We start from the raw sequence: 17,817 nt of genomic DNA on the forward strand, positions 1-17,817 counted from the left end.
TGCGTCTCTTTCACCTGTTGCAAAGGTATGACTTCTATCCATTTGGTGAAGTAGTCTGTGGCGGCCAACATATATCTCCTTTTGCCGCTAGCCATGGGCAGTGGTCCTACGATATCCATCGCCCACATAGCAAAAGGCCACAGACTTGAGACATTATGCAGAGATTCCGCGGGAGCGAATATCAGCTGTGAAAATCTCTGGCACTTGTCACACTTCTTAGAGAATTCCACTGCATTCCTTTTCATGTGGGGCCAGAAGTAGCCCTGTGTCAATAGTCGGTGTGCCGTAGTTCTCCCGGTGGAATGGCTCCCACAGTCCCCCTCATGCAATTCTGCCAGCACCTCAAAGGCTAACCGCGGCCCTAGAAATTTCAACAATGGACCATTGAAGTTCTTTCGGTACAGTTCACCTTCCAACATAACATATCTCTGAGAAGCCCGTTCCAACCTTCTTCTTTCTTTCTTATCAGTCACCTCTTTTCCCTCCAAGAAATGCTTAATCCCCTTTCTTCTTCTGCAATCTGACACACCTCTATCACCTCCTCTATGCTTGGCTTCTCCAGTCTTCCTACCCTTATCGTTCTTTCCTCGGGCCCAGGTATGGCTGCAGCCACGTATGTCAAGGCATCCGCATGCCTATTCTCACTGCGCCCCAAGTGTACAAATCTGAGCTTCACAAACTTGCTGGACCTTTCGTGCACCACCTTTAAATACTTAGCCATTCGCAAACATCGAGCAGCGAAACCTCCATTAGCCTGGCATACCACTAGATTTGAGTCGGAATACACGGTCAGTTCCTTTACTCCCAAGTCCTCGGCCATTCTCAACTCCGCTATCACTGCCTCATACTCTGCTTCGTTACTTGATGCCGCAAACCCTAGTTTCATGGTCTGTTCTATTATGTTATTATCAGGCGTGACCAACACAACTCCTATGCCACTGCATGCGTCAGTGGCAGATCCATCTGCGAATACTCTCCACCCATTCCTCTTATACCAAGGGTCTAGTAGGTCGGGTTCTCCGGTTCCATGACCATCTCTTCTCCCCAAGTGGGATCTTCTGCGGGGAACTTAGCTAGAAACTCTACTACCGCCTGCGCCTTCTCCGCGGTTCTTATCTGATATTGTAACTCGTACGAACTAAGTATCACTGCCCATTTCAACATTTTGCCTGACTTCTCTATCCTTAATGCTTGTTTGAGAGGCAGGTTAGTCACCACCACCACCGAATGTGACTCGAAGTAGGGTTTCAACTTTAGAGCTGAGAAGATTAATGGCAGGGCATACCTCTCAATTCTATTATACCGCGTCTCTGCATCCAACAATGTTTTGCTTTGAAGATACACCGGCTTCTCCATTCTGTTGACTAGACGGATAAGAACTGAACTAACTTCATACTCGGTAGCCCCCAAATACAAGTATAACTTCTCCCCCTACTCTGGCCGAGATAGCAAGGGAGCCTTACCCAAATATCTCTTCAGCTCTTGAAATGCCTCCTCGCATTCTGATGTCCACAAGAAATCTGGGGTGCTTCTCAGTAACTGGTACAGCGGTCTACATTTGTCAGATGACTTAGAAATGAACATATTCAAAGCCGCAACCCTACCTGCCAACCGCTGCACTTCCTTGACATTCTGCGGTGACGACATCTCCACCAAGGCTCTTATCTGTTCAGGATTAGCCTCTATTTCCCGCTGAGTAATAATGTAGCCCAAGAACTTTCCCGTGGTCACTCTGAATGTGCATTTCTCCGGATTCAGCTTCAAATTGTACTTTCACAGTATCCCGAATGTCTCCCTTAATCCCTCTAAATGCTCCTCCGCAGACATGCTTTTCTCTACCATGTCATCTATATATATTTCAATCCCCTTCCGAATCTTACTTTCGAACATTTTCTCACCCAACCGCTGGAAAGTGGCTCCAGCATTTTTCAATCCAAATGGCATCCTGGTATAGTAATACGTGCTGCCTTCTACGACAAATGATGTCTTCTCCTGATCCAGTCCGTACATCGCGACCTGGTTATATCCCATAGATGCATCCATGAACGAAAATATTTTGAATCTTGTTGTCTTATCCACTAATTCATCCACCCGCGGCATGGGATAGCTATCTTTCAAACACTCTACATTCACATCTGTAAAATCGACACACATACGAACCTTGCCATTCTTTTTTGGTATTGCGACCACATTAGACAACCAATATTTGAATTCCACTTCTCGTATTATTCCAGCTCCTTTTAACCGCGCAACCTCTTCGCGAATTCTCTCCGCATACTTTGGTCTAATGCTCCGCATTCTTTGCCTCACTGGCTTGGCATCCTCTTTCATGTGTAGCCGATGACACACGAACTCTGAGTCTAACCCCGTAACATCCTCAATTACCCACGCAAACACGTCCTTGTTTTCTGACAAGAATTGTATTAACTTACTTTTCCACTCTTCCGGCAAACAGGATCCTACCGCGGTGAACCTCTCTTCCTCTCCTTCCCCAACATTCACTACTTCAATTTCGTCGAGTGTCTCTGGATCCACCGTTGACTCCTCCTCCCCTTCCACAGAGGCGCACTGTAATTGCTATGCCTGCCTCTTCCTAGGGTTTGAGTTCTCTTCTTCTGGTCTGTGGATCAACCGTTTCACTGTACCTCTGTGGCTGTTCTTGGCCGTCACTTGATCTCTGTGAACTTCATACATGCCCGTCGAGGTGGGAAACAGTATCACTTGATAGTATGTTGACGGGACCGCCTTCATCTCATGAATCCGCCGCCTCCCTAAAATCGCATTGTACTGAGAAAAGGAATCTACCACCATAAATTGTGTGAAGACCGTCACTGGACCTGTGGTTATAGGCAATAAGAGTTCTCCCATAGGCTCAGTCATACTCCCATTGAACCCATATAAATTAGTCCGCAGAGGCCTCAATTGCCTAGGATCAATCCCCATTTCTTCCAAAGCTCCTTTAAACAACAAATCCACTACACTACCACAATCGATCAACACCCTCTTCACCATGTAATTGCCCATTGCTACTGTGATGACCAACGCGTCTTCATGGGGAGAATCCACTGCCCGTAGATCCGCACTGCTAAAGACGATCCTGTCTCTGTCCTCCGCTGTCCTTACTCTTGGTTATGGTCTGTCTGTCCCATCATTGATCTGTTGGATGTTCGCGGTTCTCCTCACTCTATCTCTATGAACATTATGACTTAGTACCTCTCCACTAAAAATCACATTAATAGTCCCTAGTATCTGGTCCTGGCGCGGCATGCGCTCATCGTTCTGTGCTCCCCTTACAAACTCTCTCATCCTCCCTTTTTCCACCAATCGTTGAACCAACCACTTTAGTGCATAACAGTCGTCAGTCTCATGATTTCGTATCTAATGATAGGCGCAAAAATGTTTGTCAGGTAGTTCTATTGGGGTGTTCCGCTCCCCTTCATATCCCTGCAGGTTCTTAATCAACGACAATATTTCGCTAAGGGGTCTATTCAACGGCGTCACTTCTATCTCGCGGTATAGCTTTATTTCTCTGTTTTCCTTTCGAATCCCCTCCCAGCTTCTTTCTGCCCTTGGCGGGTATCCGCGATACCTACCACTTTCCTTCTCAGACGCCCCCGCCCTTCGGTGTTCCCTGTCTTTCTCCAACGATAGCACTGCTTTCCCTGACCTCTTAGACTCTTTCTGTATAGTGTCCTCATACCTGATATATTTTTCCACTCGCGGATATAGCTCATGCAAGGTTGCAATCTCGTTCTTCGCCACAGACTGGTGTACCCCTGTTCCTGGCCGCAACCCTCTTTCAAATGCGATCACTGCGGTTCTCTCATCCAGATTTTTGACCTTCAATGTCTCGGCCTTGACCGTTACTGACTCCGCGGATCTTTGTCGAACATTGAATAATGCTGCGATATCCACCACTCGCTTTTTCTAGAGTATGAAGTGATCTATAAACGCCTGTTCCAACTCTTGAAAGTTCTTTATGCTTCTCGTTGGCAACCGGTAATACCAGTTTGACGCCCCTCCTTTCAGACTAGCCGAGAACATCATACACTGTAGTCCATCATATCGAGCCTCTTGCTAGAGAGGCATTTGTTATCGGAAATGATGGATGTGGTCAACCGGGTCTCCTTTGCCATCGTATCTTTCGAACCTAGGTTGGTTGAATCGCTTCGGAACCTTTGACGCCCAGATGTCATCCGCTAATGGGTTGCGATTCAGTCCGGCTACCACTTGGCTAGCCGCTCCCCCATGACCCTTTGCCTGTTGCTGATTTGCCTCTCTATCATTATCTATCACCTCCTGAACTTGTTCCATGGTCAAGCCCGCCACCGGGTTTTCAACGAGGTTCGGCCAGCCCTCCTCATCGTCAGACTCCTCACCTGCTTCTTCCCCTTCTTCCTCCTCCATTCTTTCTTTTTCTCTCCTCAGTTCGTCGTTCTCCTCTCTCAGTCTCCCGATCTCCTCTCGCATAAGTCGGGTCTCTTATGTTTCATGCTCCACTTCTTGACCTCCTTCCTCATCAATCACTGCCTCCGGTGTTGGATCTTGCACCGCTGCCCTCTTTGGTCTGCCTACCCCTTTTTTCACTTTCGGTGCCATTTCTACCTTCTACAATTTCCTTGGTCCCCACAGACGGTGCCAAATGTATGAACCTCAAATCTACAAATACGCACCGAAGAGCTAGAAACTCTACCTAGACCTAGTCTCCTCCTTTTTTTCTTCTTCTTTCTCTGTTCCCCTCTTTCTCACTGTGCGACCTCCTTTTTTTCTCTCCATCCTCTTCTTTTTATACACCTACCACCTTGCATCTGGATCGTCCATCTGTCTCCTCATCTCGCGGTTCTCCATCTCGCCGTACCAATGCCACGTCCGCGGTCACAATCCGCTGCTCCCCGAATTCCCTTCTTATGTTACACGCCTTTCTGTGTCCCATTGACTTAGTCTACTTCTCTTTATTAGGCCACTACAATTATGATTGGGAATGTCTTGCTATTCAAGTAGTTTCAATATTATCTTCACCACATTAGGCATTCTCACAGAACTTCAACCAAATTTCTATTATTAAACCTAACAACAAAAAGAAGTCGATGAGTTTTATCAAGGTTTGGTACTTCTTTTTTATAGAGAGTGGTACATGAAATTTGAATGATTGATTAATATAATTTTTATATCTCATTGCTATGTATAGTTGCTAATATATTTTAGGATAATTTAATAGAACGACACCCGTTCGTAGTTAGTAGGAAGGATTCGAAAGCTAGTCTAACTCGGTAGCCTCATAATTAATTTCCAATTTGAGCAATTGGGCCTAAACTTATGTACCTTGAATTATATATATTTTTTGGGCTCCCTCCCTTTCGGCCTTTTCTATCTCTCTCCCCATTTCAAATTTGCGTTGTTTTCACGCGAAACCGCCTAGTATAAATAGACTTGCCTTTCCGATTTCAAAAATAAAAAATAAAAAATAAAAAATAAAAAATGAAAAACAATGAGTAAAACAATGAGTAAAACAAGGGCAACAGCAGCGAAAAGTCAAGCAGTAGAAGTAGTAGCGGAGAATAACAATAAGAAGAGACGTAAGCGTGTTAAAACTTCTACTACTTGTGATGAATTCTTCCAAGAGAAACGTAATATGGTATTAATATCTTCATTAAACTCTTTTTTTGTTGTTAATATTACCACTGTTCGATTTGATTGCTTTTTTTTGCAGGAAGATTTATGGAAAGCTATTTTCCCTGTTGGAACTGAGGTTCGCTTTAAATTTATTTTAAACTAGTACGTCGTCGTCTGTTTCTTATTTTAAATGCTTTTATTATTATTATTATTATGTATTTTTAATAATGCAGTGGAATCTGTTTGATAAGCTCTATAAGTTCAAATGGAACTTTTCAAATTTAGAAGTGAGTATGAGAATATTTTTTCTATTGTTCATTTTGCTTAACAACGATTTCCTTAACGCTAATATAACCATGCTTTGTTCAGGATGCCTTCGAAGAGAATGGAGTGCTTCATGGCAAGAAAGTGTATCTTTTCATGTGTACTGAGGGAACGGAGGGTAATTTTTTTATGTCTTTCCACTTCTACTTTCTACTTTGTTTAGGTTATGTCTCAACTTATCTATATGTGCACGTTTTTAATATGCAGATCGATATATATCTATCTATCGTATATAACTTCATTTTAATCTCATACTAATGGTCTCCCGTTTCTGTTTTTCAGCTGAACGGCTACCTGCTAATTTCGGTGAAAGGAATGTAATCGTTTTCCCTGTTGTGGTGGCAGTAAGTTCCCTTTGCAAACCTTCTGTTAATTGACATCATTGAGTTAACTTCTCGTTTTGAATGTTTCATAGGACAATTGCTATTTGCGGTTTTCTCTTTTGTTGATTAAGCTAGTTGCTTGTAATAGAGTTCTATAAATTTTGATGGGACTGGTATTACTTGGGGTCAAATTTGGATAAGATCATAGCGGAATTATTACTGGAACACTTATAATTTTTAATTCAAACGGGTTTTTTTTTATGCATGCGGTGCTTAAACTTATAATAGTAAAGATGCGCTTAAAACATTACAGTATTATGTGTTTTGGTATTAAAGAACAACTTTAATGATTTTATATAATGAATACGGAAATAAGTTGTTGAATGTAGAAATAAATCAGGCAACTTGATATCTGCTTATGACTAAACTTATAACTCCGGAGATGACTTAAGTACTTAACCATTATTATGTAGCTTGTAATTATTAGCATACTCATAAATGCATTTATAAGACCTAAGAAAAAAAAAGAAGGCGGTGGCACTTACTGATAAGTATTGTCCCTTTTACTGATAAAGACTGGAATATATCTTGTCTTCAAAATTCAAATGTATGCTTTCTTGTTTGTTTTGACGTTAGATCTCGATAGCTTAAGCAAGCTGAAGTAGAAGGTTGCAAAATGACTTATCTGCAGGATCACTTCAGTACCATTTCTAAGTTGGAACTGTAGACATTTAAGAGCATTAATCCCACAACATCCTATTGCATATTAATTCTTGTGAGCACAAGAAGCTTGTGTGCTGCTCTGCTGGACAGTCATATAGACTATATATATATATATGAGTATCCTTTGTTCTATCTTGCACATAGGTGAACCATCTGCTGAGTAAGTAAAATAGGATGTGCTACCAATCAAAATACTTAAACTATCTATACGAAAGAAGCTCATGTTCAGACTAAAGCTACCTTTGTCGACTTACTTTTTGTTTTCTTAATAAGATATTATTAGTTAAAATAATAGATTAATATTCGAGTGCCATTTACAGTTTTATTTCATAGATTTACTTTTGAAAAGTTTATTAAATAAGTATGATCATATGCAATGTCCATTGCACTGTTGCCCTATTTTGTACAAGGTTTCCCTAAAACCTATCTTGTTTCCATGCATATATGCTCGGCTAATAATTATTTTTACCATTTATCTGAAATTATATGAATCTTCGAAAATGATACCTGTAGGAAAACACTTTCATCTGTTTGTGTGTGATTTCTGGGCGACGGGAATTTATGTTTTTAGTTTCTAACCCTACTTTTAACAACAATAGATTTATTCTTTTCTTTTCTTTTCCAATACACCAGGTTTAGTCTGTGAATGTGCCAATAAAAAATAGAATAATAGATATATTTCGTAGTATCACATATTCACATCCATTTGATAATGTCTAATTAACACGTCTCTTTTTCAAAATTTCCCTTGAAATTGAACAGAATCTTTCCTGATATTATTTATGTATATTGATAACCTTAGAAAGAGAGAGAGAAATACCACGACATTACCCAAATCCATGCTCAAAATCTCGAATTGGCATTACCCATGGCTATTCGGTCTGGTTGAATTCTTATGTTTTTATTATTTTCATGCCTGGATACTTGTTAAAACGGTCTGATCAACAAAATTACCCTGTTAATTGAAATTGTTGAATGCATTCTTAATGCTGTTACTACTGTTGGTTCAATTATTACATACAACGCCAGATGAAGTTTAGGCTACAGTTCTATGTTGGGTTTCTTCTGTATATGGACTTGATTCTCTGGTGACATATTTGTTGCCCTAGCTGATAATTGTTATTTATTAAGATAGACTGGTTTTACATGTTCCACTCATTCAATGAATAAGTAGTACCACATAAAAAAGTCTTCCAGCTAATATACGTTTTGTATCTCATGCAATGCTTCAATTACCTCTATTTGGCAGGTTGTGTCTCCTTGCCCACCTTCTGATAAGATCGGTATTGCTGCGGTTCAAAAGGAGGCTGAGGAAATAGTTCCCATGAATCAAATGAAAATGGACTGGGTTCCATACATCCCACTAGCATATAGGTATTCTCTCCTTACTTTCTGTTGTGTTCTTAGACCTTAATTATTATTTCTTGAAATTACCATTCTATCTCATAGCTGTTTCTGAATTTGATACAGGTTTACAATACTCTATAGATTATCCTTCCAGTACATATATTCATTTGTTGTTTCAATTGACTTTTCGTACAGGGATAGCCAAGTGGATAGACTGAAGTCTCAGATTTTTATCTTAAGCTGCACTCAAAGAAGGTACCACTGTCTTCATTTTTGCCAGCCATCGATTTTGTGATCCCGTGCTATCAGTTATCAATTTAGTATTGTACATATGATTAAGATCAAGTAAGTTGACTATTTCCTGTGAATTGTTGACACTCATATGGTTCATACTTCCCAAAGTTAATTATTTGTGTTTTAAGTCCATAATCTGGTGAAGGAGAATGCAGATTCGCAAGGCTGAATACTAAATGCAAATTGCACTAGAATATTGATTTATAATGCTGGATTTCAAGCCAAATAAAACGTGAGAAACGGTTCTGAATCCATTTTACTGTTTATTTTGCTAAAGCTATAGTATTTTAGCTTAAAAAAGGATTCCAAGTAAAGGCCCTACATGCTTTTCTCTTCAATATATGACACTTTTTATATTAGTAGTGCTTATTCCACCTAATGCACACCATTGGATGTGTGTTTCTCTCTATTTTACATCTTTTTTTCCGGCTGAGACAAGGATGGCTAACACAAGCTGGTAAACGCACTGAATGAATTGTTTTCTATTGTCAAATTACATGGATGTGAATTAAGGAAGTCGCGTGTTTGCAGCTTGGGGTGTCCTTGTGCTACTATTGAGAGAAAATCCATTAATATCTATTACTTACGCACGTGTTTGACCATGTCTGGGAGTTATACTGAGCTATGAGCTATCAAAGCAAGATGCTATCTTCTTTCAATAATTTTCGTCCTCTATGTTGCTGGATCCCTGCCTTGTGAACATTCTAATATAAATCTTACTGGCGGAAGCTTCAGTTTAATTGAATCTACACTTTAATTGAAACACAATTAAAAGATGACCTAAAAATCACTAATTTATTGAATCTCTCAATCACAAATCACACACATAAACACAACTACTAAAACCCTAACTACAAGCCCGTTATTTAAAGTAAACCTAGAAAGCATAAACCAATAGGAACACGGCATGTGTCCAACTAACTAATGGACTCGAACCATGGGTTTGGACTCAACTAAGGGGCTCACACCCATAACATGTAGAGGGAACATAGGTGCACACCTATGACACTGACAAACTCAATTAATGTTCTACATCACTCTCCCCAACCAAAAAAAATTCGTCATCAAATTTCTAATCAACAAAAACTTCAGGTAAAGAGAACCATGTCCACAAGTTTTAGGAAATCGGCCAATACTCTAGCTGTAAGGAATCCGACCATGAATTTTTCTTTTGCAACAGCTTTCCTGGCTTAAAATCAGTAACCCACAACATGCTCTTGCACACAGATTATGAAAACAATAACCAGAAGATGCACAAAAAAATTTCGGTACTAATGGCTCGTCTTGAAAGCTTGTAACTTCACCAACATATGTGACTTTCTTTAAGGAAATCCAAATCTGCAATCGTGTTTTTTTGAAAAACAAATCACTTCGTTTGTCAAAGTGAGTCACCAAATTTTCCCAAATCGGATCTTCGTACTTATCAAAGATTGGTGGAGCACCCAATAAGGGGGCTTCAACACCTGTTGACAGCTGAGCGGCGCCGTCATTGAGGGGTACACCCTCACGTTCCTCATTGAAAAGAGGTTCCCTGTTGGTGTTATCTTTCATGCCAACACTGTTCTCTTCGTTGTTTTCCGGATCTGTAGGCGCAAAAGGGTTCAGAAGAGGGATTGAACCATCAACCTGAGATGCATCATCAGTACTAGCCACTGAACCATTATTCTATGGTGGTGGAGGCGGTTGTTGCACCTCTGTTTGGACTGGAAACTTTGCTTCCATCAGGTTCTGGAACATCTGTGTCATGTTCTTCATGCTTTTTTCTAAACGAGACATGCGAGTATCCATGGATGGAGGACGACCTCGAGTTTGTTATTCACCATAATAACACAAAAAAAATTTGACTTTTCAAAAAAAAAATTGCTGTGAACAGTAACCTGAGTGAACAGTGATGTGGTGAATAGTACCTGATGAACAGTGTTTTCGGTGAACAATTTCGTGAATAGTAACCCCTGGAATTAATCTGCTCCGATACCAAATAATGTAGATTTTACTGGCGGAAGCTTCAGTTTAATCGAATTTACACTTTAATTGAAACACAATTAAAAGGCGACCTAAAAATCACTCTTTTATTGAATCTCTCAATCACAAATCACACACATAAACACAACTACTAAAACCCTAACTACAAGCCCATTATTTAAAGTAAACCTAGAAAGTATAAACCAATAGGAACACGACATGTGTCCAACTATCTAATGGACTCGAACCATGGGCTTTGACTCAAAACTAAGGGGCTCACGCCCATAACATGTAGAGGGAACATAGGTGCACACCTATGACACTGACAGACTCGACTAATGTTCTACATCACATTCGGTCACTAATTTTGAATCAGTACGACTGCTCATTTTATTTTATTATTTTTTTTAATCAGTATGGACTTGGATTTGCTTAAAAGCAATGTAATTTGCTATTCCTGGACCTGCCAATTTTGTCTTGAACTTAATTATTTAATGATCCAGCTCTTTTAGTCTTGGAACAGTGTTCTATACTTCTATCCTATAACACCTTCAGGATGGTTTTCAATCTATATGAAATAATTATTTCAAAATTTGCTAGTGCAGTCGTCTGATCAGAATTACATGATTTCTGTTGTTACTTATCAGTTATCACCATAACCACCAAAATCATTTTTTTTTTAACATTTGCTTGTACACTCGTCTAATCAAAATCTGATTATTCTTGTACCTGTTTGATGCAGGGCTGCTCTGAAGCATCTGGATATAGAGCGCATCAAGAAATATGAATATAGTCTTCCTTGTGAGTTATCAATGTCTAATGATATTTGCCATTTAAATCTTATTTTCTTTAACATCAGTTCTTTTGACCTTATCTACTAGGCTACACATAGCAGGACCAAAATCATGAGGACCTAAACTTCTCTTTCAAATGGTGTCTTTAGACACTTAGGTGTCCTATATCTTCAGCACTTTAAACCCTTTTTCTTCGGTTGTATGCGATGGATTAGTAGGAACTTAAATGAAGAAGCACATTGAAATCTCAAGCTATAAGTCCCCTTCCAAGTCATGTTTTGAACAGTGCGGTTATCCAAGTGATTTATACCACAAATCCAGATTGTGGCTCGTGTTTTGGTTTAAATATTTTAAATGGACAATCCATTTTCAAAGGAATTTCCACAGGAGCACTGTTTTGGCTCTTGTCAGTTACACATGTGGAACGTTAATTAGATGTTTGTAATAGCTTCGGTACCTCTGACAGTCTGTAGCTGTCTGTTATGTATTATTTGATACTTTTCTCTGGGAGGTAGTGATGTTGTCTGGCTGGCAGTCTGTGTGTTGATTTCTTTTGTGTGTTTTTTTTGTTTGTGGGGGGGGGTGGTTATTGCTTAGTAGCATTATCAGGTGTTTGTGTAACATCATGTCATTCATGCGTTAGATAGTACTACTGTTTGACATCATGTTTTAGATACTGCTTCTCTTTGATATATCGCATTGTTCTTTGTGTAGATTTCTACCAGCCATTCAAAGACGATGAGTTTGAGCAGAGTACTGGTGTTGACATCATTTTTCCTGCAGAACCGCCCGTAAGTTTAAACAACCTGAAACAAGTACACAAGTTTTTCTTCCAGATTCTTTGTCTTGAAATTTTGTGTATTGAGTATATGCTATTGTTGTGCTTTGATAAAATTATTGGTTTATCTCGTTGTACCTGCAGGTTGTTTGCGAGTTTGATTGGGAATTTGATAAACTTCAGGTGAGGAATTATGTCTATGTTTTCACTGAGTTTTGATTTATCTTCATATTATATCTGTCCATCGCATATACCAGAGGTTATGATTATCCATTGGTCATATTCATCTTGTCTGAAATGGAAGCATGGTATGCATAAAAGGGAGATGAGTATACCCATTAAGTTTCGTTGGCAGAGAGGCCCTAGATTAAACCTATTTGATTGCATAGATAAAGTAGTTGTCATGAGTTCTGATGTGATCCTTATCTTATATCTGTCCACTGCATATACCAGAGGTTATGATTATCGATTGGTTATATTCATCTGAAATGGATGCATTGCATAGATAAAATGGTTACGAGTGCCTATAGCCATTAAAATTTCATTGGTAGTAAAGCCTTGGACTAAACCTATTTGATTGTGGTTTGGACTCGCGTATGTATAATCTATACCTTGTGTACATAATTGCCACAAGCCAAGTAGCTTTCGTCGACCATTGCAACAATAAATGGGTTGCAAATGATGAGCAATAGGATTTTTCATCTAAATTCAAACATTTCATGTCTGCAGTAGAAGTCTTATATACTCCTTATTTCCTGTTCAAAATATTGTTTATATGATCTCTAGGAGTTCACTGATGAGAACCTAACAAACGAAAACATATTAGAAGATCAGAAAGACGATTTTAAGGTACTCCTTTATCATTTGGGCATTTAATCAGTCGTTTAGGTTTTTAAGCCGACTCATGAGCATGCCATATTTCCCGCAGAATTTTGTCAGAGAGAAGGTCATGGAAGCAAAGAAGGCTAATAGAGAGGTATTATCACTAAAAAAATCTTAGCACTTATATTTAATTAAAGTATAGACTAGCATAGACACAAAATATCCTTATAATTCTAAAAATGTTGGTGATACTGGAGATATTGATATTTCTGATAATTATACACAATTTTTTTACCCGTTTTCCAGTATTGCCTTCACCTGAAATATTGAACCGATTTTTATCTCTGTCAGAAAAGCAACAGTCCTTCATCAGTGGATAATAGCCTAATAGGTAGTTTGTGCCTCAAAGACTAGTGGCATGTTCTCATGTGCAAACCATTTATGTTTCCTTCCTTGTAGGAAAAGGAAGTCCGCAAAAAGGCGGTAGAGGAAATGAGTGAGGATACCAGGACAACTTATAATAACATATGGTTCTATAAGTTCTACCCAGTGCAGTCACCAGATACTCCTGATGTATCCAGTGTAAAGGTATATTTCTCTCTCTTGCTTTCCATAGAAGAGGTTAAAAGCTGATCAGTAACGTAATTGGAATGCCTTTTTTTGAAATATATTACTCAGTAGTCCTATTTTTTGTTGGTTGAATAATAGTAGAATACCCTGTGAAGGTTGTAATGATTCTCTATTAAAAACTTCTGGAATAATTTGAATGACAAAACTTTGCATTCCCTATTTGCTTTGGTAGGATAGCTAGGTTCTAGTTCACAAGGTTAGGTTGAAATAATTGTAAAACATGAATCTTGATTCATGAATGAAAATGAAGAATAAAATACTGGATAATAATTAGATCCAAGAAGGAAGCATCATTGCTATTGTCGGGGAGTGTATTAAACTGTGTGTTGTGCCCAAAACAATTGGAGACCCCGTATTTGTTGGGGGTCTGCCCAACACAATTTGGGGTCTCTCAATAATAAGATTTTTTTTGGAGCGTGGTATTGACACCCCACTTTATGGGATTGACACTCTTTTGGTAGAATAATAATGGTTATTCCGTATTTGTCATTTTACACCCACATGCCCGATAGTTCCACGGCATCACGTTGCCGCAAGATCGCACATTCCACGGCATCGAGTTGCCGCAAGATCGCAGAATCTATAGCATCGGGTTGCCGTGAGATCCCATATCCTACGGCAGGGAGTTGCCGCGGAGGATTTTTTTTTTTTTTTTTTTTTTTTTTTCATTTCAAATTTTGAACACGGCATACAGATATCTCATTTTATTCTTTAGAGCTTCGTTATATACTCCAAGAACAACACCAAAACCATGAAAAAAAATGTACAATTGAGATATAGTTTTGCTATCTCGCGGGATTTTTTCATACGCTATAAAAAAAACTTGTGATCAAATTAATGAAAAAAAGTTTTGATAATTAACACAAACAAATACTCTATTTTGGTGAACACAACCATCTCGCGGCAACTGATTTTCTTTTATGGTGGCTATCAAAAAAAAATTTAAACAAAAATGGACCCACAGCAACAACCTTTCATGGATTTGTCATCTCGCGGCAACTCTTTGTTGTGGGCATTACCTTTTCGCGTCAACTTGTCGTGGGTGATTTTTTTAATTTTTTTTTCAAATTTGAATTGTTATGTGTTGTTGTCAAAATTTTCAAGATTGAGTGATGAACGAGGTTCTAGATGGCCACGAGTTGAGCGCCAGAGTTTTCTTCTTTTGTATTTTTTTATGTTTGATTATTTTTATGGGTAAAGAACTAGATTTAATAAGAATTAGAAAAGGGAGGTGCTTGTTTGATAAAAAAAAAGGTGGGGCATACAACAATTTATATGATTAATGGAGAGGTGCCACTATCTTGGGATTGGTCAAAGGGGTGCCAATCCCATTAGTTGGGGTGTGAATACCGCCGCCACTTGTATTTTTTGGGGGCAAAGGGAAACAAAGGTAGAAAACGAGAAAAGTATGCTGGTGTAGTGACTAGGAACATTGAATTACCTGAAAGGATGCATATGTAGTTTCTTAATATTTATTTTATGTTAAATCGGTTGATAGTATTCATTAGACTAATCATATGCTGCCTCTTTTTTGTTGGTTGTTTTGCAGTCTCGTTTCATTAGTAGGTATTATGGGAATGCCCATGAGGTCCTCTGATGGTCTCATTGAGGGTAGCTGGGTTTTAGTGTTGAGGTTCCCTTCAGACCTTGTTGATGGCTTGGCAAGTTAATTGCTTTAAAAAATTTGACCGCAGACCGAACAATTTTGATATCTGAGTGGGAAAAAGACAGCCCTCCACTACACCTCCTCGGTGTTCCCCCAATAGAAAATGCTAGAAACAGTTGTTCGAAATCCTTATTTAACACGCTGTTTGAGATAAAGTTTTGTTGAGGTATACAAACACTCTGGTTACAACGGTTTCACCTTTCTTTTCCTTTGAGTAATTTGCTTTCTCTTCAGCTACATGTTAATATATTTTAAGAAAAATTGAGATGGCCTTGCAGATTTTATCTTCTTAGTTTGAGCAAGTAGTCTGAAATGAAGGTTTAGTTTACCGAAAGTAATACTTGGCACTTGACTACTTTGGTTTGCGAGGGAAAGGTAGCATTTGGACATGTGATCTACATCCTGCATTCCTGCGGGGATCATGAAGACCATGTGTTTTAGCCCCCGGTTGCCTCCATTGGTTAGTAGTGGGCGCATGTCATTCCAAGAAAATTTACATTTGATTAGTTTTGCTGTTTAGTTCGTCAATTGGCATAAAGGGATGCAAGTTCATCATAAACAAACTCAACCCTTGGTGCCTGTGCAAGTGTGCAACTGTGCTTGAACTATTTCATAAAATTCAAATTTTAGTCCAACGATATAATACATTGAGATATCGTCCATGGATGAAGAGGTTTTTTCTGATAAAACTTTTACTCTCGGAAAGTTAATGTGTTTAATGTGATATTTCATAATGATATCTAACCAATCAACTGAATTAAAGGAATACCGAATACTCTCTGTACGTGGACGAAACAATGAAGAGTTGTAGCAATTAATCTTGCTCAAACTAAGAAGGTAATGCAAACAATATACCACATTGTCGATAAGACAAGACAACATCGAACGGTTAAATTTTCCCTTCTCCCATAAAAGTATCATCAGAGTGTGTACTTACTTTGGCATGTACGAGGGACAGAGAAAGTATAAAAGTTCTTCCGAGTTTGAGGCTTATAGCCCCTCAATAGAATAACTTCAGTACCAACTACCAAGTGAGTTCTAAAGTTTCTTTTCTTTTCTGTCTGTTTCAATTTCGGCAAAAGTAGATGTACATAGGATAAAACGTAATCAGTTCCTAACTTCAGTAAGATGAGATATTCTACGATATAAGTACATGCGAAGCTTATCATAGTTTTGGATGGATATCACATGCTGTCGTACGTCTTAGAATATTAGTTACCATATCATTCAAAGGAAGAATGTTCACCATCTCAACTCTCAAGCCAAACTTTGAAATCACAAAGCCGTAATTGTACGAAACGAAGACCATGCCCAAAAAAAACAGTTTTACGCTAAAGATGTGAGAAATTCAAAAAGCTTTCAAATGGTTCTATATGAGAGTAAGAGAGAGATAAATACTGTCATCAGCACCAATGGATACAAAGACAAGCTCAATGAAGGGGACACTGAAGTGTTGGCTCGATCCAAATGTGGGGTGGTGGTGCAGACTTCAACTTGTATTCCATTGCGAAGTGTCCCTCCACTCTACCATCTTCCAAGGTGAAGATTCCAAGTGTCTTTCCACTCTACCATCTAGTTGGAGTTCACGTTCTTCAAAAGCATATCCTTCATCATTATCGTCTGTGAAGTATATGGAGTTCGGCTTGCATCCAGGGAACTCTGTCGAGGATAGACATATTGGAGAGTTTTCACGCAAAACAACGATTTCCCGCGAAGGCTCTTTGTATGAACCCTAAATATCTCAGCTAAACAATCCCTCTTTTTCTTTTTCTCTCTCACTATTCCCCTTTTTCTTTCACTCTAGCGGCCACTTCTTCTCTCCTCATCCTCTTCTTTTTATACCTCTCCCCTCCTATCTGGACTGTCCATTTGTCTTGTTATCCCATGGCTCTCCTTCTTACTGTACGCATCCCACGTCCGTGGTCTAGGTTCCTGTCACGCCCCAAATTTCAAAAAAATTAAAAATAGGGAATTATCCACACCCTAATCCATCTTCTGAAAATCCAGGATGAAAAATAACCTATTATCAACTACGATATTAAAATATGAGATCAAATTAAAACCAAACGAACAACTCTTAATGTACAAATTCAAGAATTTACTAAACCACTCTATTACATCTGTTTCAAATCAAGACTTTATACTTCATAAAACTTATACCAGTATGACTCCAAAAACGAATCCCAATCAAGCGTCTTCATCCGCTGCATTCCACCATCTATGTTCCCAAGAACACACCCACAGCAAATTGAATTTGCTGGTATGAGTAGACTAACAACAAAATATATATAATAATCTTTCAAATTAATAAATATAACATTACCAACCATTTCAACTTGAAGACAATATAGTTTCGTTTTCCAAAACGGCGTGTAGTTTCTTCCCAAGTAAGATTTCAATCCCAATATACATTTCCAAGATAACTCACAACAGAAATACCATTTATTACATACACATATGATAACTTAATTAAATATTAGTTTGATACACATTAACTTTAAGCCCGCATGTCGTCTCAAGATAGGATATTTACGTCCCTGC

General features: G+C 38.8%; 1 protein-coding gene across 2 annotated transcripts; it reads left to right on the top strand.

Moving 5' to 3' along the window:
* The first annotated feature begins 5,369 nt into the window (after positions 1 to 5,369).
* Positions 5,370 to 15,555, top strand: LOC147510613 (protein HEAT INTOLERANT 4-like). Of its 2 annotated transcripts, none has more exons than XM_086602543.1 (14): positions 5,370 to 5,635; positions 5,711 to 5,749; positions 5,847 to 5,900; positions 5,983 to 6,055; positions 6,220 to 6,281; positions 8,233 to 8,357; positions 8,526 to 8,585; positions 11,329 to 11,387; positions 12,095 to 12,171; positions 12,303 to 12,341; positions 12,945 to 13,007; positions 13,087 to 13,134; positions 13,440 to 13,568; positions 15,160 to 15,555. In XM_086602543.1, the coding sequence occupies exons 1-14, from the start codon at positions 5,489 to 5,491 to the stop codon at positions 15,205 to 15,207; spliced, it is 1,023 nt and encodes a 340-aa protein (XP_086458669.1). In that variant the 5' UTR covers positions 5,370 to 5,488; the 3' UTR covers positions 15,208 to 15,555. The 2 variants fall into 2 exon arrangements, with proteins under 2 accessions (XP_086458669.1, XP_086458668.1); XM_086602542.1 differs by having other exon boundaries at positions 5,429 to 5,635; positions 12,095 to 12,195.
* The last annotated feature ends 2,262 nt before the right edge of the window (positions 15,556 to 17,817 follow it).

Source organism: Coptis chinensis, chromosome 3, assembly GCF_015680905.1.
Source record: "Coptis chinensis isolate HL-2020 chromosome 3, ASM1568090v1, whole genome shotgun sequence".
NCBI lineage: Eukaryota > Viridiplantae > Streptophyta > Magnoliopsida > Ranunculales > Ranunculaceae > Coptis > Coptis chinensis.